Source organism: Chaetura pelagica, unplaced genomic scaffold, assembly GCF_000747805.2.
Source record: "Chaetura pelagica isolate M959 unplaced genomic scaffold, ChaPel_1.0 scaffold90, whole genome shotgun sequence".
NCBI lineage: Eukaryota > Metazoa > Chordata > Aves > Apodiformes > Apodidae > Chaetura > Chaetura pelagica.
This window is the reverse complement of record NW_009953496.1, coordinates 9,085,683-9,109,947: the sequence shown is the minus strand read 5'-3', so window position 1 is coordinate 9,109,947 and position 24,265 is coordinate 9,085,683. Positions and strand designations below refer to the sequence as shown.

Here is a 24,265-nt window from a genome sequence, read left to right as displayed (position 1 = left end):
CCTGCATGTTTTATCATCATTCAGGTAACAGCAGTAATTATGAACTTTTTAATAAAGCAGCTTGAAACTCTATTATGTTTTAGAGATTTCGTTTTTTTTCCAGCTATAAAATCTTTTGGGTAATTTGCAACTAGAAATCTAACAAATCCCTTTCTGGGACACTCTAAATTTGTATTTTTGATCTGTTTTCAACTTCTTCACTTCCATCACTGTTGCCAGTTGCCTTCTGCAGTTGAGCATTCTCTTTTTGGCCCAGTCCCTGAGCTCCACCTTGTTCAGCAAGTTATCTGCTACTCAACAATGAAGCTAAAGAAGTGAAGCTGGTACTTCACTGCCCACTATTAATAGGTTTGTACTACAGGGACTTTTGAAAGGAGATTAAAGACTATTAATCACAGGCGAGTGTCTGTAACTACATTGAATGCACTGGTGAATTCTTTTGTTGCTTAGGATCACATCAGAGTTCTGTTTATAGATTTCAAGCTATTGGTCTTGTCCTTTTTTCTGGTGAAACAACTGAACAGATTTTGTAATCTTCATCAGAAAAGGTTATGTCTTAAACTGAAGCTCTTTTAATCTAGAATTTTTTATATAAAAGAGAGCCTAACCTAAAAGAAGGCTAAGACAGTCCAACTGGTTTCTGCTGCTGTTCCACACCCCAGATGCTGGTTCTGCCTCATCTTTGGCCCCCATTCTGGCACACATTTGTCTCTGTATTGAGCTGTCTCAGTTTGGTAATCCAATGAAAAGCTCAATCAACAAAACAAAAGAAAAAATTTCAACTGATTTGGAAAGCAGAAGCAAGTGTGGGCTGAAACAAGTGTGAGAACCAGGATGGTGGCAAGGTCAGGGAATGGAGAGTGTCAGCCAGTGAGGAGTGAGGCTGCTAAGCCGAAGTAAAGGTAGGGATTAATGCATCTGGCTGTCACATACATCATTGTGATAGATCTTGGAACTACAATGTTTTACTATAACATGTCTAAAGGCCTTACATGATCAGTCCAGAGTGAGCATTGAAGATATTCAAAGCAAACAAAATCTGTTACTTAATTGTGGATGATCAGTCCAGAGTGAGCATTGAAGATATTGAAAGCAAACAAAATCTGTTACTTAATACTACTTACTACTGTTACTACTTACTTTTGGAGTAAATCTTTATTCTACCTAAATGCTATTACTATAAATGATTACTTTAATACAGACAGTATGTCTGTGAAGTGTTCATCTAATATTATTTCTAAAGGCATATTTATTCTCTCTGAGCTCTGGATTGTTACAATGCATTCCTGTACCAGCCACATGAATTTATAATTCCAGCTAGTTTGATTATAATTTGATAAAAATAATTACTATGCTTGCTGTTGAAACAGGAAAAATAATGGTAAGTGTGCATAATGAGCAGATGACTTGCTGTAGGTCTCAAAGACACTAATTAGATCTCATGTGATAATGTGCAGGGGATGAGCAATGTACCATCCCACCTGCTGATTGAAGTAATCTCATGAACTCATCCAGTTATAATAGCGAGCCAAAAAGAGTTAATGAGAAGTTTTGGCTCCTAATTTGTTGTAGGTTGAGCTACAGGTAGAATACTTAGGTGCAATTGTATCTGGGTTTTGAGATTATTATCATCTATTTGGATTCTAACACTGCTGAACTTCAGATGAGGCTTGGGATCTTCAGTTGTTTATTTACATTTGAAAATATTGCCTGATATTTTGATGCAGAGGAACATTATACAGTCTGAATATCTGTATTGACTATCTATAGGAGTACAGTCCTGTGTATCTAAGGATACAGTATTATCCCATAAGAGCATACTACAGGAGAAACTGGGAAGATTGTAATAATCTTGAAATGCAATGCACATAAAATTTTATGTATTTATTTATTTATTTATTTATGGTTAATGTGCACAGTTGCTTTGTATTGAAGAGGGTTTTAGATTACTTATTAAAAACAACAAAATGCACTTTGGAAGCAGATTTTTCTTTCTAGAAACTAATACTTTTCTATCAACTAAGAAATAAAACAAGTACTACTAATGTGGTTGTCAGTGAGTACCTTTGTTGTTGTGTTTTAAGCAACCCAGTCCCAATCGGAGAGAGGACAGGCCTGTCAGCTTCTATCAACTGGGATCAAACCAACTTCAGCCTAATGTGGCATCCTTGGCAAAAGATGCAGCAAACATTGCTAAGGATAAGCAAAGAGGATTTATGCCAAGTTTATTACAGAATGAAACATATGGAGCAATACTCAGTGGCAGCCCACCTTCCATTCAGCCTACAGTGCCTGTTACAAGTAGTGCACCTCCTCTACCTCCAAGGAATATCAGCAAAGGTACTAACACCAGAAAATGTCATTGTATGTTAGACTGGGATCATAATTTTTTATATATATTATTACATTTGTAGGTTTTCTTTTACAGTTATTTTGCACAGGTAAGCTTTGAAACTGTTTATTGAAGACTTCATTTTATATACTGGAAATAAATCTGCACAACCTCTTCTGAGTTTGATTTTCAGTATACCTGCAAGAAAGTATACAATAGTAGTGTTTGGGAAAACAATGCCCAGATAACCTCAACAGAGTTAAACAGGAGGTTGTCAGTCAATGTATTCAGCAATTAATTTCTTTTTCTATTCCATCTTTTCATACTTCTGTTTCTTAAAGGTGTCATTGTCAGAGTTCAGTTTAAATGTACAATTTCAGTAGCATTCCGCTGACTTGGAAAATAGTTTAAGACCTACAAAAATGGGAAGTGTATGCAGAACATGAGAGGTTTTAACATTGAAGGGTCTTCTTTTATTTCAACAACCTTGAAGCATATATTTATTAAAAGTGGTAAGTGCCGTGATGTGGAGAAATTAATTGTTTTAGAGGACTGGTAACTGGCTGAAAATGTAACTGAATTACTGGTTATACCCAGATCAGCAGAACAATGTAGAATGTGCGTGTCTCATCCTGGTTCAGAAGGGTTGTGTACTTGCAAAATCTACCATTAAAGCTGACGCTGTGACCTTCATTCTTACCTGCATATGTAATCTATTTGGATCAAGAAGCATGTACAAATCTGTGTAGGTCCTCTTTGTACAGTACATGTTCTGTGCATTTCAGTATTTTAATACATTTATTAATCCAGCAGCTTTCATAAATGCTAAATTTATGTAAAGTTCAATTCAAGAAAAGTGAGCATGTAAACACACAATTTTCTATGGTGCTGTAATTCACACTCCATACGAGGAGATAAGAGGAATACTTGAGTGGCTTCTGCCTTTGGGAGCACTTTGCAGAGGTCAGAATGCAAGACTCCGTACACTAGTGGTTGTGTCTGAGATGGCAAACTGAACATCTGTGTAATATGAAAAGTCAGTTGGTCTCACAGGAATGGCTGCAACACAGAAGTTGGGTTAAAGCATGTTCTGTGTTGCAGCAGCAGAACTGAAACGATCGAACAGAGTGGTGCTAGGTTACTTCAAAAGGATAGCATGAGACTGGGGGAAATGTAGCAGCATATAAAACTTAACCAAGGTGGGATTCCTTTCATCTAACATTTTTGCATTAAGCTTAATATCTAGGCACCTTTTTTACTTGATTGAAAGGAAGGTTTCCCCCACCAAATGGAAGAACTTACCCAAGGAGCTTGCGGAGTCTGTGTTTAACTGTTAGTTTCTATCTCTAAAATAGTAATACAATAGGGTAGTTAGAGGTCCTGGTTTACCCTTTGATGATATTTTAATCATGGCCAACCATATTATTTTACCCACTGCTTGCCCTCAATTAAATGACACTTTTCAAAGAGTGTAATTTTAATTTCATTCCCAACCTTAGACTTCTTGGCACCAGTATTGTCCAATTTATGCCAAGAAAGTATGCTGTTCAGCTTAGATTATTAGCTCATATTCTTTATTCTAGCAATGTATTAGCCTATTATTTTATAATTTTAGTTAAGCTACAATATTGCTATTGATCTTAGCTTCTTGATGATTGCTGATGTTGTTGATTTTATGCTTATGGTGTGTTATTACTCTTTTATCCTCTTTGCTTTAGGCTATTCTCCAAGCCTTCTGAGCCTTTTATGCTTTTCCCTGCAACCTAATATTTATTCATACCTTACTTTGTTTCAACTTCTCTTAATATGATGGTCATATGCTGAGTAGGGAGAAGTGGCATGAAATGTGCAAAATACTGGCTTCATGAAGAAACCTGTAGTGTCTTTCTGTGAAATGGGGAGGCATCTCTTCAGCCTAGGAATGGAGTCATTTAGGAGGCCCTGAAGAAGTCATACTTCTTGCAGTACCTGAGAAGATTCCAGCTATCAGTCAGGGGTTAAAGAAGGTAGCAAGAGTTGCCTTCTGTCTTCTTGTTGAGAAATTTCTGCTGTTTCAGGTGTTGACATACTTCACAGTAATGACTGGAGACAAATTTTACTTAGGTAAAGTGTTAGTAAGACTTCACCCAGAAACTTCTGTATAATTTTTTTACACCTAACTTTAATTTCTGCTCTGGCATTCCAGCCAGATGGCAGTGGTTCCTATGGCTGAATATAGTGGTCTGGCTGCACCATTTTTAAAAGCACAGGTGTGAGTATAAACACTTTGTGCTTAGGGTAAGCAATAATAATAATACAGTATTTTCCTCTCTTTTTAGTTCAGCCTTCAGTTCTTGGCAGTGGTATTCAGACAATTTCTTCATCTAATGCAATGTGGAAGACAAATTCTTTAGGAGTGGAAAGTATAAGCAGGCAGAGGTCTTCATCAGATCCACCAGCTATTCATCCCCCTGTGCCGCCATTGCGTGTAACATCTACAAGTATGTTTCCACTTTCCCCTGTTTTCCCTTCTGCTGTATCTAATCATAGTTGGCTTATTTTTCCATTTCCACAACTCATACTTCCTCTTTTGGTGACTGTAGCTTCGGCCTATCATTCCCATCCAGTAACTCTGTACGAAATGTCTTCTCAGATGTTCCAGTGAGGACTGTATGGCGTAGTGCAGTGTCAACAGGAAGTACTGTCTGTTACTAAAGCTAAAGAGCTCTTCACTTTTGTATGTAGTGCAAATGCTGCATTTCTCACCAGTTGTAAAGAGGAGTGTCACATGCAGGCCTGGGGCTATGTCTCCACATTGTGCTTGATTCTTGCAGACAGTAGAAACGCAAAAAAATTGTTCTTATGCATTGCCAGCTGCTGTTGTGGTGGTTTCAAGAATTCAGTAGAAGTTTTAATTAATTGCTAAGCCTAATATGAAATTAATTAGATGGTAATTGTAACAGCGTTTTAAGGAAAGACATTCCTCTAAATAAAATTTTTCAGATACTATTCACTCTCTTACTTTTCCCTAAAACACAAACTGAAGGCATTGATTGATCCAACAATATCGGCACTTTATTAAATATATTTCAAGAATATAATTGTCTTTGACAATAATTTTCTTCACTTGTACCTTAATGTTTGAACAAATTTTAGTACTTGTGAAGTCTCTGACATTGACTAGGTGAAACAAAAGGTAAACCTCTTTCTAAAGAGGTCCTCCTTCCAGTGGACCAATGGAGGGATTGCTTTGAGTTTAAGTTACTGGTTACATAGAGTTAAGAATTTATTTAATTATTTTTTTTTAGTAAGGTTAAATCTTTTAACAGGAAAACCTGTGGTTGGGAACCCAAGAAACAAAATGGTAAATAGAAATTTAATTCCATTTCACTCTAACTTTCTTCTATAGATGTGCTTTCTCCAGCACCACCGCCTCCTGTGGCAAAGACTGCCAGCATTATAGAAGCTTTGAACCAGCAATCTAAACAGCAACCAGCTCCTCCACAAACCAAGCCAACCCCACCACCACTGCCCCCACAACCTCCTAGCAGAATCTCCCAAAGAAAGCCTGTCCCTGGGTAACTGATATAATTTTAGTACTTAATATACTTAATAATTATTAACTTTTCAATTTTATAGTGTATAACATGCAAGTAATTTAAACAGCATCCATACTTTTCCCAATGATGTGTTCAAGAGTAAGGGAATGAACAGAAGGCAGACACTAAGGAAGCAGATTACAAGGATTCCCACAGTAAAAACAAGACAGCCTAGCGATTAAAGATTGTATGACTTGCAGAATATCTACAGAATGCTTAGCCATTAAGGAAATAAGAAGCCACAAAGAATAATCCATTTCTAGGTCTCATCTTATAGCAAAGAAGAGATAGTGGGATTTCATGTCTGATTGTGCCATCTATTGTTCACATGCTTTGAGTAGGTTTGGTTCTATTCAATATTTTCATTCATGGCAGGAGTAGAGAGACCTGGAAAAGAAGATATCTTTTTTAAATTTTCAGGAAACAAAATTAAGAGGGACAAGTGTTCAGGAAAAGAGGATTATATCCAAAGCAGACCCAAGAAACTGGAGTAGTAGTCAAGAGAGAAGAGGATTAGTCATTCAGTACACAACACTTACTGCGTAAGAACAATCAACTTTAAAAATGAAGTGTAGAGAACAGCAGAGTATGGTTAAGCAAAAGTCCTTAAGAGAAGGATCTGCAAGAACATAGTGAATCTTAAATAAAAGTCAGATGACTCATGCTGTCCAAGTAAAGGAGAGAAGCAACTTGCTGAGGCTTACTATAATGGGAAGATTAATATGGATACATAATTTTAACAAAGAATTTTAGAACAGCAATGAAAGAAACTTCAGAACTTAGGAAAACAAATCTGCTCTACACAAGTGGCAGTAATTGAACCTATATTATTCTTCTGCCTTACATTTTAAAATTAGGTACAACTTATGAGTGGTGTAATCAAAAAGATGGAAGCAAAATACTATTTTTAAAAGCAAAATAGTTGTCACCAAAGTACACTGAAGGCATGACAAGAATTTTATAATTTGGAAAATACTCTGTATTGTTGCAGTTCAAGTTCTTGTTTGTTTCTTAAATGGTTAAATTTCTGACTTCCTGCACAGGACTGAGAAACCAGCTGGCTTAACTAACAAAGGGCAGTCCAGAGGACTTGGGTCTCTACAGCAACCTGGTAATTGTGGCTTAGAGATTTATATTATTGTAATTTAATTATTATACTCCTAAGGGAAGGTGAGGTTTCTGTATTTACTGTACACATTTAAATACAGTCAGTACCAGCATTCTTCTTGTTTCTCTTCTTGATTGTGTAGGCCCTGATGCCTTGAGCCCTTCTGCATCAACAGAATTATGGGCCAATTAATGTAAATAATGGGAGAAGTAATAAGAACAAGGATCACAGAATGGCTGAGGTTCAAAGAGACCTCTAGAGCTTATCTGGACCAACCTGCTCAAGCAGAGCTACCCACAGCCAGTTGCCCAAGACCGTGTCCAGATGGCTTTTGAATGGAGACTCCACGGACTCCCTGGGCAACCTGTGCCAGAACGTAGTCAACCTCACAGTAATGAAGTGTTTCCTGGCGTTTAAGCAGCTGAACACCTCCTTTGTTTCAGTTTGTGCCCATTGTCTCTGGCCCTACTTTCCAGCTGGGTGGCTACCAACATATATTGGTGCATGGGCTTGTTTGTCCTCAGGTGTGGGACTTCACACTTCTTTGCTCCAGATTTTTCCTTCGTTTGAAGATTGATCTTGCTAATAAAGACTGAGGGAAAGAAGGCATTCAGTGTCTCAGTCTTTTCCATCTCTTGTGTAACCAGATCCTCCATCTTGTTTAGCAGTGGATCCAAGTTTCCCCAGTTTTTCTTTTGTTAACTATGTATTTACAGAAGCCCTTCTTGTTGTCTTTGACATCCCTTGCCAGATTCCAGTTGGGTTTCAGCTTAACTAACCTTACCTAAACCCCATTCAAACAAAGGAGACATTATTAAAACTTAGTTGGTTTGCTGCCTTGTGTCATAAGCATTTGTGTGTCATAAACAAAGGAACAGATACACATTTGAGAATAGAAAAATGTGTTTCTAGTTTGAAAATCTAAACTTCATATCAAATCAGTTAAATTAGATTGCAAATAGATACTGCTCTTTTTTACTTTAGGACATTGCAATAATGTCACCTTAATGAGATGTCCAAAGTAAAGTTTGTGTGGATTCTGTGGTGGTTGTAGTGGAATTTCTCCTACCTGCTTTCCCCTTCCACTGTATATACTATGTTAATTGGTTCTTACTGTGTTGTTTGTGGGTTTTTTATTTCCCCTCGACACATCCAAGGGGAAATTGCTAATAACTATCTGCCATCCGTGTCAGGAGTCTCCTGTGAAGCATAGAGCATCTTGATAAAGATGGTCTTTACTAGGAAAAAAGGGTTCTAAAAGCACACAGTCTGCAGTGAACAAATGGGAATAATGAGTATGTGGTTCTGCTCTCATCTATTTTATAGGCTTTCCTCTCTTTATCATATCTGCAGTATTGAAGGTCTTAGATTAATGTCATTGGAAAAGAGGCCTTTTAAGTCAGGAAAAGGATGGAAAAATTCTGTTCAGTTATTTAGAAAGACCCATTAAAAGTTAAATACTCATGGGATAAAAAAAATAATTGTATACCTTAAAGAATAATTAATCTGGTTTCTACTTGTATCATCACTCTTGCTTCTTTTTCAAGCATGTCTAAAATTTACTTTTTTATCTATCTTAGCAGCAGGAGAGTCTGTATGTGAGATTCCAGTAACACAAACTGGTTCTACAACAAATACTTTGGCACAAATCCAGCCACCAGCACCAATGCCAAGGAAATCACAAATAGTAAGTACATGATCTGGGTTCTGATTTTATTACATCTTCTGCAGTCTATCAGACATGATGTTGACATAATAGTATATCCTGTTATGGAGAAAGTGTGAGAATAATGAAAAATATAAAGCTTGTGTCCTATGTTAAATATGTGTGTGACTTGTACTAAATATTTATGAAAGCTTCTCTTTTCTTGCATTTCCTATATGATAGTATGTGATTTTAAATTTAAAACAAAACCACACCAGGAGAAACCAAAGAAGTGTGTGTTCTTTGCTTGTGTCCAAATGTGACCAACACAATCCACAGACTGTATGATTTGCCTTATTGAAGTAGGTACGCTTGATAAGTGAGTCACTTGTAGGGCAGCTTGATGAGTGAGTCACTTGCAGATCATATTTAACTTCATTCTTAAAGCTCAGTGAAGTAAGTAATAATGGAGCTTTTATGTTTCTTGTTATAATGGAAGTAGATATAGCTGTTCATGTAGTAGATCAAATTGCTTTGGACAAGACTAGTAAGAGTCAAGCTCAAAGCAAAATAAATTAGTTCTTTGTGCAGTTGTTTCTCTTTGTCATGTGTTCACTGCATGACAAGGGAGAAATCTCTTGGTAATACACAGAAACCACATCTGACTCAAGACATCCCCAGCCAGGAGGTGGGTGAAGAAGAAGGCTGGAAGTGTTGGGCTGGAAGTATTGTATATTCTTTTCCACCCTCCCCCAGCCTTACAGTGATTGTTAGAAAAGTGACACTGGATTTGCATGGTCTCTTGATCTGATTGTGTGGCCTTACTATGCTCTTATATATTCTTACTTACAATCTAGGACTGTGAACGGTAACACACATATTAGTGTCAATACCAGTATTCTTACACTGGTGTAAGTAAAGGGGAATATTTCCAAACTTAAGCTGAGCTTTTTTTGTTATGTGTAGTTTATCTGGGTCTTCAGTCCTTGTTCAGATTTTATATTGTTCTCTTATGTGATAGACAGAAAACATCCAAATGCTTGATCATGACAGTGTTTCACTGCAATAAGCCGATCACAGCAAAGAGAATCTATACTTTTTGAGATGCTCTATGTGACTAGATCTGGGATGTTTCATGGTTTACATTCTGTATAGGAACGTGGTTCAGTAGGTAAATGATACACTGAGAGGTGTGAGACATGTTGTTCCTGCATCTGCAATTGGCTTTTAGTGGGCTGTGATGAAAAGACCTGGCTTCTTCAGTCCTCTGACTCTGTCCTTTCCTCAGTTTTTCCTTAACCACGTCTACTGAAGTGGTAACTCTCCAGGACACACTTCAGTGTGTTTGTGTGCATAGCCTTGCACATTTTTCTTGAGCTTCTTGAGCTCTTAGAACTCCTATTAGCTGATTCTCATCTAATAAAGCTGAAAAGCCACAGAGACATCTGGAGTTCATCTTGCATTAGTTGGGAGTATAAAATCTTCTGTTTTCTTGCCTCTCCTACTGTTGCTTAACCAAGTTACTGTCTGTCTTGAATCAAAATATCTATCATGTTTTAGGCCACAATAAAATTAAATGGTCTAATTAGTGTAAAATGGAGTATCTATCTCTTTTGCTTACATGCAACGAGGGAATTGCTGTATTTACAGCAAGCTGGCTGCATTTAAAGCTGCTGGAGCCTGATCACAGTTTCTGTTGTGTGTTCTGGGGTTCAGATGTGAGCACTGGATACATCCTTTCAACACATCTGTCAGTTCTGAAACATCTCCTTATCTGGGTTTCTGTGTAAATTAAGGTTGTAATGGTTCCCTACATTTTTCTCTCCTTCTTTGTTTTATAGGACAAACTGCTTTACTTACAAGTGAATGGGATATCCTGGTTTGTAGGAACAGTCACAGTGTCTCCACAGTTTATTATTACTTGCACATAATGTGAAGAACAAATCTGACTCTCCAGATGTCTCTAGGGCTTCAGTAGGGTGTATTTTGTGAGACTGACAAAATCAGCTGGTTGCTTTTCTTCTTGTCATGGAATGGAAAAGTAAGGGAAACCTGGCTCAGGGAGTGTGTGCTAGTTAAGGTGCTTTAGCTGAATCAGTATAGCTAAAGAATCTTAGCTGAGATTTAGTCAAGGGCCCCTCAGCTAAAGAGCTTTAGCTAGGTCAGTCTAGCTAAGGAACTTTGGCTAAATCACTCAGTTTAGTCTTATACTCCAGCCTTTTTTTCTGTCTTTACCCTACCTGAGAACCCAGAGGCCAGCCCAGATTTGGGGAGTGATTGCAGAAGTACTGCTTGAGTAAAGAAAAAAGAGGCCTAGTTGTACATACACATGTGGCTTATCTCCTGTGCAGGGTATTTGTCCAAAAGCCTATTTTTCAGATAGAAATTCCTAAGGTATCATTTGTTAGGTTTTGTTTGTTGTGGGTTTTTTTCCCAAAGTATATTTTAGATTTTTTAAACCATACCTGGGAAACTTTTCTGGAAGATTTTAGTCTTCTGGGAATGGGACCTATTCATTGTCTTCTAGAGAACAAGAAATGCCTGTAATTACTGTGCTTTGATGTTAGTATTTATGCCACTGTTGTACTGATGTGAAGCTTTTCCCTCTTCACCTAAAAGGTGATTGTGGTTCAAACTTGACTGAGGTGGAACATCTGTCATAACTGCTATGATGCAGTGCAAGGCTGCCAACTCATGGGGCTGTGCCCCAGAGATTAGAGCCTAAGGGTATTCCTGGTCTGGGCAGGTCAGGTTTTTATATTAAAATGCAAATGGGTGCTTGCAGAAGAGCATAGTGATGAGGCTGCCTCCCTCCTTCCAGATCTACCTTGTTCTGCATGGCACCTGACTGAAACAAAATGGCAGGTGAAGAGGCTGTGGGCAGTAATGTCCACAGCACAGCATTTGCTGGTGAAGAGAAGTAGCCTTATGGAAGATCATTCTTCCCTCACTAGCTTTCTGCTCTGTGGTTAACCTAACTAGAAACTGGGACCTGTCCCTGGGGCATTCAGGATGGTGATGGTGATGAGATCTTGTTTTCCTTATCCCATACAGAGCCTCTGTCCCAAACACCCACTGCATTAACAAGTGTCTCCTGACCTAAATGGCCCTTACAGCTGTGCTCTGGCATCTTAGGGTAGAAAGGAGAGATTTTGCTGGCTATGGCTGGGCAAACTGGGGAAAAGCATGTACTCATGGTAGAAGGCTTATGCTCTGCCTCTGGATCATGTGCTTCTCCACTCCTTGCATGGAAACACTATGTAGGAAGCATTATTGCTGGTCTGCAGCAGAGAATGAGGAGGCTGAAAAGAAATGCAGCAGCAGACCAGGTTGCACCAAGAGAGGAGTGAGAATAGGAAGGTGGATACGGTGATACCAGAGCAAAACCATTTCAGCATCACTTCAAATAGAACACAACTAGGATTTGAATCCCACTGCAATACTGGAATATTGCAACTCCTTACTAAATTTTCCTGTTGAGTTGCCAAACCACCCCTGTGGTTTGCAGTCCTCAAAGCAGTGCAGGGGCAGAGGGGGTGTGGATGTTTTGTATGATGCTGAAACGCATTGAGGGAGTTAAGAAGGGGTGTGTTGTCAGGTGGCTCAGGCCTCTTTCTGATAGTGTTGCTGCTGTTACACTCGCTGTGTAGCACTTGATCACTGTATCTTCTGAAGAAGATCATACTTGCTGCAGTGATGTAGAGCTCTGAAGATGGGATTGGAAGATTGCTAAGGGAAACCTGGCCCTATGTTGCTCGCACAGGGGTTCTGAAAGGCTTTGGGTGCTGCCAAATTCAGCCTGGAGCGTAAGCACCCAGCATAAAAGATGCAGCTGAACTTGAACCTATGAAAAATAGTAGTTGGAAGCAGTTCTGAAGCTTTCTTTAGATCAACTCCAAGTCTGTTCTGCCTCTTCCATACTATATTATTTACATTTACTTATTTCTATATTTCAGTCAAAAACTAAACCCAAGAGAGTAAAAGCAATTTACAACTGTGTAGCAGATAACCCAGATGAGCTAACTTTTTCAGAGGGAGATATTATTGTAGTTGATGGTGAAGAAGATCAGGAGTGGTGGGTGAGTATCTTGCATTTTCTAGCAACACACTTTGAAGGAAATAGATGAAATCTAGAGGTTGACACTGACTTCAGAAGATGCCCCACTGGGTTTCCAAATAACAAGAAAATTTTCATCTCATAGAAACCTGATACCAGAAATTTATTTTGTTAAAAAATCAATAAATGATAAATATTTGGCTTTTCTCATTCAGAAAAAAAAAAAAAAATAATCAAAACCCAAACACCTCGTCATAGGTTGCACAATCTACAGGCTACGTAGTCTGTTTGATTCAGGAAGTTCTGAGGGGATGTCAGCAGTTTAAGAATCTGCTACTATCTCCTCTTCCTTGAAGATGCTGTGTGGTGAGCCTCAGAACACAGCTTTATATTGTCCTAATTCTTCTGCAGACTGAGACTGAGAAATGGTCTATTTGAGCTAGGAAACAATCTCAGCTCTTTACATTCTAGTCTCATCAGTGAAGTGAAATCTTGGAAAATTATGTGCGGAAACACTTGCCTTACCCTGGTTGTTAACTTGTGAAGAAAAGAACTTCAAATTGCATCTAAATTGACAAATGCTGTATAAATACAAATAGATTCATAGAAAACCCGAGAGTGCTGAAGATCAATCCATTCTTTTACCTTCCACGGATTGTTAAGAGGGGGAAGCAGAAGCACCTGAACAGAGGCAGGATATGGACTGCCAGGCACTGCTGAATGCACTGAAGTGGTGTAGCAGTGGCACTGCATAAGGAGGTGGTAGTTTCAAAGAACTGGATAAAAGATAAACGGGGGAGGGGGGGAAGTCTATAGCTGAGTAATAAATGCACCTTGTTGGACTGAATTTTCTGGTAATGTTTCCCATTCACAAAAGAAAAAGACCACAGCTGCAGAAAGACAGGGAGAGGCTTGTTGTATTGCAGGCAGGAAGGTCACTGGTATTAATTTTGGTGTTTTTTGAGATTAACTTGAAAAATATCTGGACTCTTTCAGATTGGACATATTGACGGAGATCCCAGTCGGAAAGGAGCTTTCCCTGTATCATTTGTGCACTTTATTGTTGACTAAATTGCTACTGATAAATGGAGACGTTTCTCATTCCCAGCGGTCACAGGAATAAGTTTTGCTGTATTTAATTTCATCTGCCTATCTACAGACACCTTACCAGAGCACTGCCCAAGTCCTAGGTACTGTAGCTTACTTTTTTATTGCCATGGTTCTGATTTTGGGACTTCTAAAACTTTTTCTATGTGAAAGCTTCTCTTGAGGAGTTTACACTTTAAAAAAAAACAACAACTATTCCTGTATTTTTCGAGGTGAATTGAAAAGCTTTAACAATCAAAATCCATGTGTGTGGACATCACAACATCATGAATGTTCTTTTCAATCAATACACTGTAATTTCATTCTCTTTTTTGTAACATGACAATACCACTGTTCAGTGTTGCTTTCCCAGTGAAAGAAATTGTGTGCATCTAACAGGGCAGTGAATTTATTGAATTCTTGATACCATTTGAAGTGTTGGAACCAAAGTATGCAAGCTAGTGTGTAGTTCTAAATTGGACCCATTCAACATCTTCCCATGCTGGCTGTCATCCAGAATGTCAACAATTACAGAAGAAACTATTTTGATTGGGTGTCTTTGGCCAGGTAAAAGTGAAAAAGTATTTCAGTTTACCACAGGAGAAACTTTTTTCTTTCGGAATGGATGTAGATATTTGCTTACAGTTATCTGAAATCTGTGTTAGTCGTTGGACTTTCTAGGTCTGATTTTGTGGGCTTGAGACTGTTTCATTTTTCTATGCTGCATGTGTGTAGAACCTGTTTTTTGAATGTTCTTTATATATGTTACATCCTTGTTGGTCATTGAATGTGACCACTGCTGGTTAACTAAACTATGGCAATATTAATGAGTTACTACGTTGACTCAAGGATATGAAAATTGCATTTCCTGAAACGTACTTAACTATGATGATGGATTGCAGAGCATTTCTCATACTTGTCTCATTAGTCTTTGGACTTTGTTTTTAAATTCTTGAAATTTCTTAAATTGTCCAGCTATGTGTTCACAGAAGGAACGTATTTGGTGGAACACTTAGATTGTTATCATTGGTCATTAAGGTTATCTGACACCTCACAAGTACACTACATTATGTTTCATAAAATTTTTGTGCCACTACCTTGCAAACAACGATAGTTTGCTAACTCACTCTGTATTTATATAATATACCCACATATATGGTAGCTACACTGTTGTTGAATTTGTTTTACTAATTTGTGAACAAAGGCTAGGCCATGGATGGTTCCCAGTTGGTTGATGGAATACAAAATACCAATACAAATTGGGTGTCATGTCAATGTTTGTATATTGTGAAATTGTACCAGTTTTTGCTTATGCTACAGAAAACAACTGATGGCATAGGATAAGAAAAATCAATGTCTAGGTCACATTGGCTTTGATCACATTTCGTGAATATCGTATCTCTAGATTTATCAAGAGAACTTTGAATTTCTGACAAGTGGTGTTTAAATTGGCCATTTCATATTGAATGGAATGGAAAATTGGCCAGCACCAAGTATGTGCTTATTTGGAGAAGAGTCCCAATGCATTAGTGCTGGAAGAGCAACACTGATCGTACCTCTTGTCGCCTTTCCCAAATGGTACAGCTGGTTGAGAGCCTCCCAGACAGGGGGCACAGCCAAGTATATGCAGAACTTTCATTTTCTAGATCCTGCTGCTGCTGCAGTATAAATGGGGAACAAACTGGAATGTTTCAAGATTATTTTTGTTGTGAGTTGAAGCAAATTAGTCCGTATTTTCAAAGTTCCCAGTAAAATGATAGAGTAATAGTTTAGCACTAGTTTTATTCACTTACTGATACGTTCAGTTTGCAACACTATTTTGTATGTTTCTATCCCTGATAGAGTCTAGAGAGTAAATGGGCATATTATTTTGCACATATCTCCTAATGTACAGTATTTTTAACACAGAATCTTATAGTGTATGTAACAACTCGTGAAGTTAAACAATGATGCAAATTTTCCTTGAGTTCTGCTAGAAGAGGAAGACACTTTAAAATGTCACAACCTTGTTCACTGAGAAACTAGGAAACTTGTAGAATACACCTTAATAGCACTAATAGTGCAGACAGCTAAAACCTTGAGGACCAATAAAGAGCAGCTAAGCAAAATTTAGCCCTAGATTTTCAATGTTTCCCAAAGTTCACTCCTCTGGCAGAGGAAAAAGAAATTCTAGAGCCTGTAGATATCTATTTATAATATAAAATTAAGAATTTTAAGTCCAGCATTTTGGCATATTTCATACAACTTTTCAAATCTGATTAAAATAATGATTCAAAAAATACTGTTAATAGACAGACTATTAGGTTGCTGTGTTAACTGTTTAAAAGGAGCAAGTGACACTTAAAATGCAGCTTAGAATGCTACGAGATGTATAATATTCAATTCAGTTGTTTTTATTTTGTTTAGTTGCAGAGCAACTGTATATATTGTATAACCTAAAATCAACTCTTATTTTCAATGTCCTGGATGCAGTGATTTATAATTAGAGCATGATTAATAAATTTTACTCTTGTTAACCAGTCAAACGTCTGGAAAAATAAAACTACTTTTAAAATCACTTTGGCTACTTCTGTTACTCTGCATTGCCGTGGCAATGGTTTTCTTTTCAATGTGTCAAATCAGAAATGCAAACAAGTAGCACTCTTATGAATGCAGAAACTTTGTAGATAGGTGGCACACCTAAAATTAGAGGTGTAAAGCTCTAAATGTCTGCCTGCTCTCACTTCACTCTTGTTTTGTTCCAGTATCTAGGTTAAGCAGAACTGAGGTCTACACTAACACACAGTTTTTCAGACAAAGCAATAGAAGTAAATCTCAGGTTTATTTTACATTTCTACAATATTGACATTAATATACAAAACATGTTTTAGGAAAAAAAAAAAAAAAAAAAAAAAAAAAAAAAGTCATGTTAAATATAAAATTCTGTATTGTCCTGGAAACTGGAGATGGATTAATTTCTTCAAGTCGTGTTTGGGGAAAGACAAAGTACCAAGTGCAAGGTTGCATGGCTCTTCTTTGCACAGCAAGTCTTCTCTGGGTCTGTGTGTAGCTACAGCCAGTCTGTGGCATCTGTCCCAGAGTAGCCCCATTTCCTCCCAAGACAAAGGCCTCTTGTACTACACAGTCATGTGCTGCCGAAGAAAATCAGGATTTCTCTGACATTAAAACTGAATCAAAGGCTGTGGATAACACTTTGCAAATAGCTTGTGCTTGTTCCTGAAAAAAAAACAAAACACACAAAAACGCACATTTACACTTTGTTAAGAACTGAATGTGTCAAAACTCATTTAAAGGTGAATGTGACCTTTATCAGTCTTGTGGCAGAGACATGCATAGTGGAGTAGCGCAAGTGAGACTTAATTTGATTTCTGTGGTCTGAAATGACATGGGAAGCTGTTCTAAATGAGCCTTTTGAAACAAGTCAGTTGTTAGCTTTCATCATAGCATGACACTAGCATTCAGAAAGTCAGTTCTGCCTTCTCCCAGCACTGCTGTGTGTCAGATCAGGGTATCTGGACAATTAATTCTAAGCTTAAGAAGGGATCACTTCCCTTGCTTATAAATATGAATGCATGCTCTTATTACCAGAATTGTTACTCAATCCCTCCCTGCTCTGCCTAATCTTAAGAGGTTTTTGTCTTTGAAAATACAAACGGAAGATTGTCCTTGGCAGCTACAACAGCTCTCTTTAGATTGCAAAGAGCCTTCTCAGGCTAATTTTCATTGGCAATTTTAGGGAATGTAGGTATTTTTCCTCAAAGCTGATGGAAATGCAGTCAACAGGGCTTTTCTCCCCTCCTCAGCCAGGGCACACTTCCACTTTTTTTTAATTCAGCAAACCCCTTTCTGCCAAAAAGCCTTCAGAAGGGCCTTGGGTTTTAGAATCTCCCTTTACAATCAAAATACCAACAGCTAAATTACTGTAAACATAAACTCTTACCAAACTATTGCACTGATACACCCAGAGGCTGCATTCTTCAGAGGCTGCATCTGTTGTCTTCAAAGCCAGTAAACTTTTTCCTGCTCCCAGACCATCATCATAGCAGACCATCCGTACAATTAAATAGAGAGCATGTCTATGTAACACATCCTGAAACCATGTGGCAAATAAAAGTTACTCTGGAACAGTGCAACAGCTATTTCACTTTTCACCTGGTCTGATTCTCTCTCTTACAAAGAATACTTCAGATTTATTTACAAGGAAAAGTTTTCCTTGGTAAAATTATATAATTTTTTGAGTGTTTAGTCAATATTTTAAAAAAATAAATAAATAGTGGTTTAACACAATCTCCTGCATCAGTTCTGTTAAGTGTGCATGTGAGAAGCTGTTCCCAGAAGAGGTATGGACAAGATTAGTTGCTTGAGGGGACAGGTAGCCATGTGGATATAGCGAGGCCTTGAGGGCGAGGCCTCTACCACAGCTTCCAAGATCACCTTCCTGAAAAGCATCTCCATCCTTGACATTTGCTTGGCAGTCACTCAGAGTTATTCACACCATCAATAAGTATTGTACCATGTTGAAGGCAGCTGGAGCTGACATGAAACTTACTGGATCAACTCTCCAGTCCCTTGTCTGGAAGATGCCAAGTTTTTCATCCAAATTCCTAGCGACTTTTTAGAATTACTTGCTTAGGACTTGCCCCAGTGCCAATGTGCACGTGGTTTATCACTAAAAGAGGGAGGACAGAGTTCTTTAAAGTACACAGTCCCCCTGTAAATTCATTTCCTCACATCTTCCAATATTTGGCTGAGGGAATTCTGCAGTTGAGAAATTAGATGGTGGATGGACAAACTGTGCTATACATGTACATACATATCATGTATAGATACACACAAACAGAATGAGAAGAAGGCCAAAGCCTCAGTGTGCCTTCTATAAACACTTTGCTTTTTGTTTCCAGTGGTTGCATCCACCAACAATGGAAATGTATCAGTGAATTACATATCTGTACATACTTCAGACACTAATAAAATAATTTCTCAAACATTTGTGGAAATTGATAAGGAAAAAATGTGTATCCTGCAACAGTATCACAGAACTCACACCTCTCCCCCAAAGTCCTAAAAGACTGAATTCTTCAGATGAATACAGAGAAAACCTTTCCATCTTGGAACCCTATGAAAAGAGCTAGGTGGGATAACACAGTAAAAGACAAATTAAATGTCAACGGTGACAAAAATGCAAAAAGCCAAATTTGGGAAACAGGATGCAATACAGTAACATGCCAGTGCAAGTTAGCTTAATCACAGGAAGCTTTATCAGCTTGTGCATTCTTTCAGCCTGAACAATGATGGATAAAAGTCTTAAATGTACCTATTTGATCTTTATCAAAGTACAAAGGAATTCAACTTTTTATTATTTAAATAAATAATGTGTATAATAATACACATTAAATGGTGTAACCTATTTTCTTGATGAGAATTAAGAATTTAGGAGGACGGCAAAAACAACCCAAGAGAGTTCAAAGTTTGATTAACAACTACTACAGTTCCTCCCGAGCACTAGAAACAAGTGTTTTATTTTCTGAAGGGACCAAAGGAAACTTTCTGGCTTTCTTCAGAGTACTCAGCTATTGAGCAATACTATTCACTGTCCTCATACTAGAGGCTTTTATCAACTAGCACTGCTGGGTTGCTGATGGGTCATGACTTCATAAGGCCAAGTATTTATGGTAGCTGGGGCTCTGAGGGCAACCAGAAGGAAACCCATGGCTGTAATACAAAGCTACACAAAGGCAACTGTGGAGCCCTGGGGAAGAGACCGGATTTTTATTTTTAGCAAAAAAGCTACTTGAAGCGTGCTGAAGAAAAATAAACGACATAGGAAACGAAGCAAACAAAAAGCAGACTTGATCAATACAGTGGGATCATGAGGCTTTAATGCTGGAGTGAACTCACACCCTTGGATTAGGAGTGCAAGGCTGGAACTTTAAAGAGGTAGACAACTCAGGTATTTTTGAAAAAAACATGCTTTCTTTTTTCCTCTCCACAATAACATGCACAGGAATTGCATCACTAATTCAGGCTGAAGAACCTCTGGTCTTGGCCACCACAGTCACACAGGCATGCTACTCTTCCATGTGACACAATGGCAAGACAGTCACAGAGAAAGGAAGATGGGCCCAAAGAGCATAAAGGCTTGCTTGCATTTTGTGTGGTGCTCTATCTCAAAAGGAACATATTTTTGTCATAAATCCAACCAATCCAACCAGGAAAATACAGGGAGCCCTAAGGATAGGACATGAAGCATTGCTGCTGTGAGAGCCTTTTTGTTTTTTTACTTATGCTTAAACCCAGAAGTGACATCTTGGTTACACAGATCATCTATCAGAGAAATAAATGAAAGCACTTTTCAACTCTCACCAAAAAGACAGTTTGTTGTGAATCACTTACATACTGATCAGACGTTGAAACTTTAATGCCGTATTTGGAAACTCCCATAATGAACTCCTCTTCACCTGGAACAAAAGGTAACTTTCCATCTTGCTTTGGAGGGAAATAAAGAAAAGCCTTTAGCGCAGACATCAGAACATGAACCATGACAATATATAATAGAAAATGTGTTTATGTGTCCACTGGATCAGCAACATCACTAACCCTGCTCGTGCCTTTGCTGTGTGGAGTCTGCCTGCCACTCCTGCACTTGGCCAATGTCTTAATGTTACATGAAATATATTCAGAGGAGGTTTAGACTGGACTTTAGGAAGCATTTCCTCACCAAGCAGGTAGTAAAACACTGGAACAGGCTTCCTGGAGAGGTGGTTGATGCCCCAAGCCTGTCAGTGTTTAAGAGGCATTTGGACAATGCCCTTAATAACTTGCTTTAACTTCTGGTCAGCCCTGAAATAGTTAGGCAGTTGGACTAGATGATGGTTGTAGGTCCCTTCCAATTGAAAGAGTCCTGGTCTATTCTGTTCTGTTCTATTCTATTCTATTCTATTCTATTCTATTCTATTCTATTCTATTCATATTAATTACATTATTCCAGAAAGGAATTTATCATCTCAGGGGGGAGTTTGGCTGTGTGGTTAAATCAAATGGGGTGAAAAATAATGCATGCCCTGTCATGCTGTGCTGGCCTTGGATGATCTACGTTCCACACTGGAAGCTGTTTTGTTATTTGGCTGTAAAAATAGCTTTAGCATATATACAGATACTTGAAATGTCAAGGTGCTGTAAGAAAAACAGACATTGTGTGCTTTTACAGATACAACCATCAGCTACCTGTTGAGAACAACCAGTTACAGCTTTTAGTAAAAATTAAGTGAAAGCAACCACAGTTTGTCAAGAATAACCCACGGATTATTCAGGTTCTTTGGTCACAGGTTTATAGGGAACTGAAACTTGACGTTTTCCTCTGTGGAAAAACTTCTACTGAGGAAACCTGGAGATGTTCTTTCCCAGATACTAATCCTAACAGTGCTGAAGACAATACAACAACTTTCAGTTGGGATACTTGTTCAGTAGTGACTCCAGAAAAGGGCCTTTGCCCTGAGTCTGCTTCTTCAGAAGGGCTGTTTGGGTAGTCTTCTCCAGTTACTCAATAGGATGGAACTGAGTGTGACAGCTTTTGAGATTCACAGCTTAATGTTTTTTTAAAGCAAGCTGCTGTATTCCAGTAAGTTTAAAATTTACAGTGATGTTGGATCACATGACAATATAAAAGAAATACAACTAAGCTTCAGATGTTCTGATGTTGTTGGTGTTGTCTTTTGTAACCTACTTACCTGTGCAACATCTATGTAATTTATCAAGTCCAATGGCCCTTCGAGACTTTTGCTCTCATTATATTTCAGTTTTTCAATGGCACCAACATATTTAACTCTGAATTCTGCACATGTATCAGAATTACTATTGCTTTGTCCTGCAAGAAAATAAAACAAAGCAATTCTGAAGAATTCCAGAAGAGTAATGCTATTCTAATTGGTGTTATTTGGACTAATGTATTAAATTTGAATCACTTTCAAACTTTCATCAAACACTTAACCTTATCACAGTATATTAACTCCTTTCCTTAAGGAATTGTCCTGGGTTGATTCAGAACAGCCCTTGCTAAAGGCAACAGTCTCATGAATCCTTGATATAGCATTGTTTTTAATAATTCAAGTATGGAGTTAACAACCTAGATTCAGAAAACAGAAAAGCTAGATCTACTTTCATACATGTATTTGTTTAAATAATCTGTTTGATGTGCTGTGATCTGCTGAGCAAGACCAAGTAAAATCTTACTTCCATTATTTTAGTGCAATTGTAAACTTATAAAAGCAGGAAACATAGGTTCCAAGAAATTTTATCAGGTACATGCTGTGAAACAGACCGGTAATGCAACTGTGTTTTTCTTACTCAGACACTTTGAAAACAGTGACTTAATCCTAGATGAACCATCAATAATACTTGGTCTGGATGCCTAGAGCTACGCATGCATTAGTCAACAGGCTAACAGAGGCTAATCCTGCTCCACATGTACCTGCTCAAACTCTCAATACATACCTGAACTTTTTGTGGAGTCTGTATCTAGACTAGCCACGGTACTAGATCTGGAAAGTCCCCCAAGACTGGAATCTACAGACTAAGAAAAAAAACCCAGTATCACCAGGGAGTTACCGAGAACATATTAACAATTCACTTTTAGATGCCCTGCCTCAACTTTTTTTTTTTTTTTAATTTTAAAAAAGCTAGTGTTTATGTTCTAATAATTTAATCAGCACTGCAAAATGGGGAGAAAAAAACACCACCATCTATTTCTTTCTTGAGGTTATCTATCTGCCTCAATGCAGGCTAGACTGACATAAATTCAGCAGCAACCCTTGAGAAGTCCACATATATTTTGAAAGGAGGAGGAAATAAAGGAAAAAGAGAAAATGAACCTTAAGGTTATGTCCAGACTTTTCTGGTACGGCATCTTAACTTGAAGAAATTGACAACTACATGCTTGTAAGAACATAGCAGTGCAAGGGAAGTGACATGGCACCTTGGAAAATCCAGAATATTCAACTGATCATTCCAAAACCTATCAGACAAAACGGACACATTATTCAAAATGAAGAATACATTTTAGAGATACTAAGTAACCAACTAGTACTGACGGAAAAGCTCGTTCTTGGTACCTTGTACCAGGCACTTTCTTAAAGACAACATTTATCAGTACAACAGAACAATTGTACTATTTTTTCCTCCAAGCCTTACTATGTGCTGCCAGAAACTCTTGTCTTTGTGGGTTTCACTATGGAAGAAACTGAGCATTCATGGGGGAATACAACAGCTGTGTAATTGATTGGGGTTTTAACTCTCGTAACACAATCTGAGGAATAGTAGAAGTAGAAAATTCTCCTTATGGAACATGGCATTTCATGGAAATGGCACCCTACCATCAGTGCAAGTGAGCCACTGAACTGTCAACTTGTAAGAAACAAAATCCTTCCATAAACAGAGTATGTACCCAACTCAACTTACCTTGCTTTTGGTACTGATCTCACTGCTTTGTGAGCTGCTGCTGCTGTGTCGTTTTTTTCCTTTTCTAAACATTTTTTCATAATTGATTCAAGGAAGATCTTCTAGGTAGGAAAAATAAAAATTAAAGCTATCATTTTCATCAAGGGAAGGAATTATTGGCAAACACCAGAGTGACTCTGTCCAGAGGGGACCAAAACTGAAAACTCAAAAAGAATTCTGAGAAGTAGGAATGTTCCCCTGGTGCTCTTCATGTGTAATGGGAGAAAGTCCTTCAAGCTCTGCTAAATTTCCCTGTCCTTCTGATTCATTAAAAAATGCTGCTACCTTGTTTACAGGCTGTTGCAAAGGCCAGTTTCTGATGCATGTGAAGATAGAGATTTAGAAAGAAGCACTCCCACTGTAAAAGCCTTATTTTTATTACTTGTAACCACAATCTAAGCGTCCTACAAAGTGCATCTAATGCAATTCCTCCTCCAAAGGTTCTATTAAAAAAACCGAACACAACACCAAAACAAGCCCTACTGGAGAACAACTGATCGTAGCCATTACTACTTAACATGATGTTCCTGAAAACCAGAGTGAGATGCATGTTTCATCTGCAGCCTTAGAGCTGAGTTGCTGGGAGTTCTGAGAATATTGCAGAAGCGTTTTCCCTGTATCTGCCCCAGCTACTTCTGTTGCCTCACTCCGCGTTTGGCCGGCCAAGGCGGAGGAGCAGAACGCTGGATCCCGGTCAGGGATACTTCCCAGCTTCGGAGAGGAATATTTTCATTAAAAAAGCGCCAGAAGTTCTGAGCAGGCGGCAGAAAGAGCACAAGGGGGGAGGACAGCCCTCCGAAGGCAGCTCGCCGTGCAGACAGGAAGGGAGGACGCAGCAGGAGGGGCTGCGACCGGCGATGCGGTGCCGGGTCTGTCAGCGGGCGGGCCAGGGGCAGCCCCAGCCCGGGCGGAGCCGCGGTGCCCGGCACCCCAGGGCCCCGGGAGCCCCGTCCGGCCCCGCAGCGCA

The 24,265-nt window shown here is 38.5% G+C and overlaps 3 protein-coding genes across 6 annotated transcripts in view; 2 read left to right on the top strand and 1 right to left on the bottom strand.

Moving 5' to 3' along the window:
• Positions 1–14,013, top strand: part of ASAP2 (ArfGAP with SH3 domain, ankyrin repeat and PH domain 2) — a 144,741-nt gene extending 130,728 nt beyond the window's left edge. The window contains 7 exon segments of the mRNA XM_009999239.1: positions 2,085–2,340; positions 4,651–4,812; positions 5,721–5,889; positions 6,954–7,021; positions 8,599–8,705; positions 12,620–12,742; positions 13,717–14,013. Of these exon segments, the coding sequence (XP_009997541.1) occupies positions 2,085–2,340; positions 4,651–4,812; positions 5,721–5,889; positions 6,954–7,021; positions 8,599–8,705; positions 12,620–12,742; positions 13,717–13,791 (960 nt within the window). The 3' untranslated portion in view covers positions 13,792–14,013.
• A 2,594-nt stretch (positions 14,014–16,607) lies between these two features.
• ITGB1BP1 (integrin beta 1 binding protein 1) lies at positions 16,608–23,372 on the bottom strand. 4 transcript variants are annotated; one of them, XM_009999153.1, is made up of 6 exons: positions 23,260–23,372; positions 22,297–22,375; positions 21,534–21,670; positions 20,200–20,316; positions 17,747–17,896; positions 16,608–17,022 (listed from the first exon to the last, which is right to left on the bottom strand). In XM_009999153.1, the coding sequence occupies exons 1-6, from the start codon at positions 23,329–23,331 to the stop codon at positions 16,951–16,953; spliced, it is 627 nt and encodes a 208-aa protein (XP_009997455.1). In that variant the 5' UTR covers positions 23,332–23,372; the 3' UTR covers positions 16,608–16,950. The 4 variants fall into 4 exon arrangements, with proteins under 4 accessions (XP_009997455.1, XP_009997457.1, XP_009997459.1 ...); XM_009999155.1 differs by having other exon boundaries at positions 20,200–20,292; XM_009999157.1 differs by having other exon boundaries at positions 20,200–20,264.
• Positions 23,373–24,155: 783 nt separating this feature from the next.
• The window catches only part of CPSF3 (cleavage and polyadenylation specific factor 3, 73kDa), a 21,993-nt gene continuing 21,883 nt past the window's right edge, over positions 24,156–24,265 (top strand). Inside the window, exon 1 of the mRNA XM_009999238.1 lies at positions 24,156–24,160. Within this exon, the coding sequence (XP_009997540.1) occupies positions 24,156–24,160 (5 nt within the window). The remainder of the gene's footprint in view (positions 24,161–24,265) is intronic.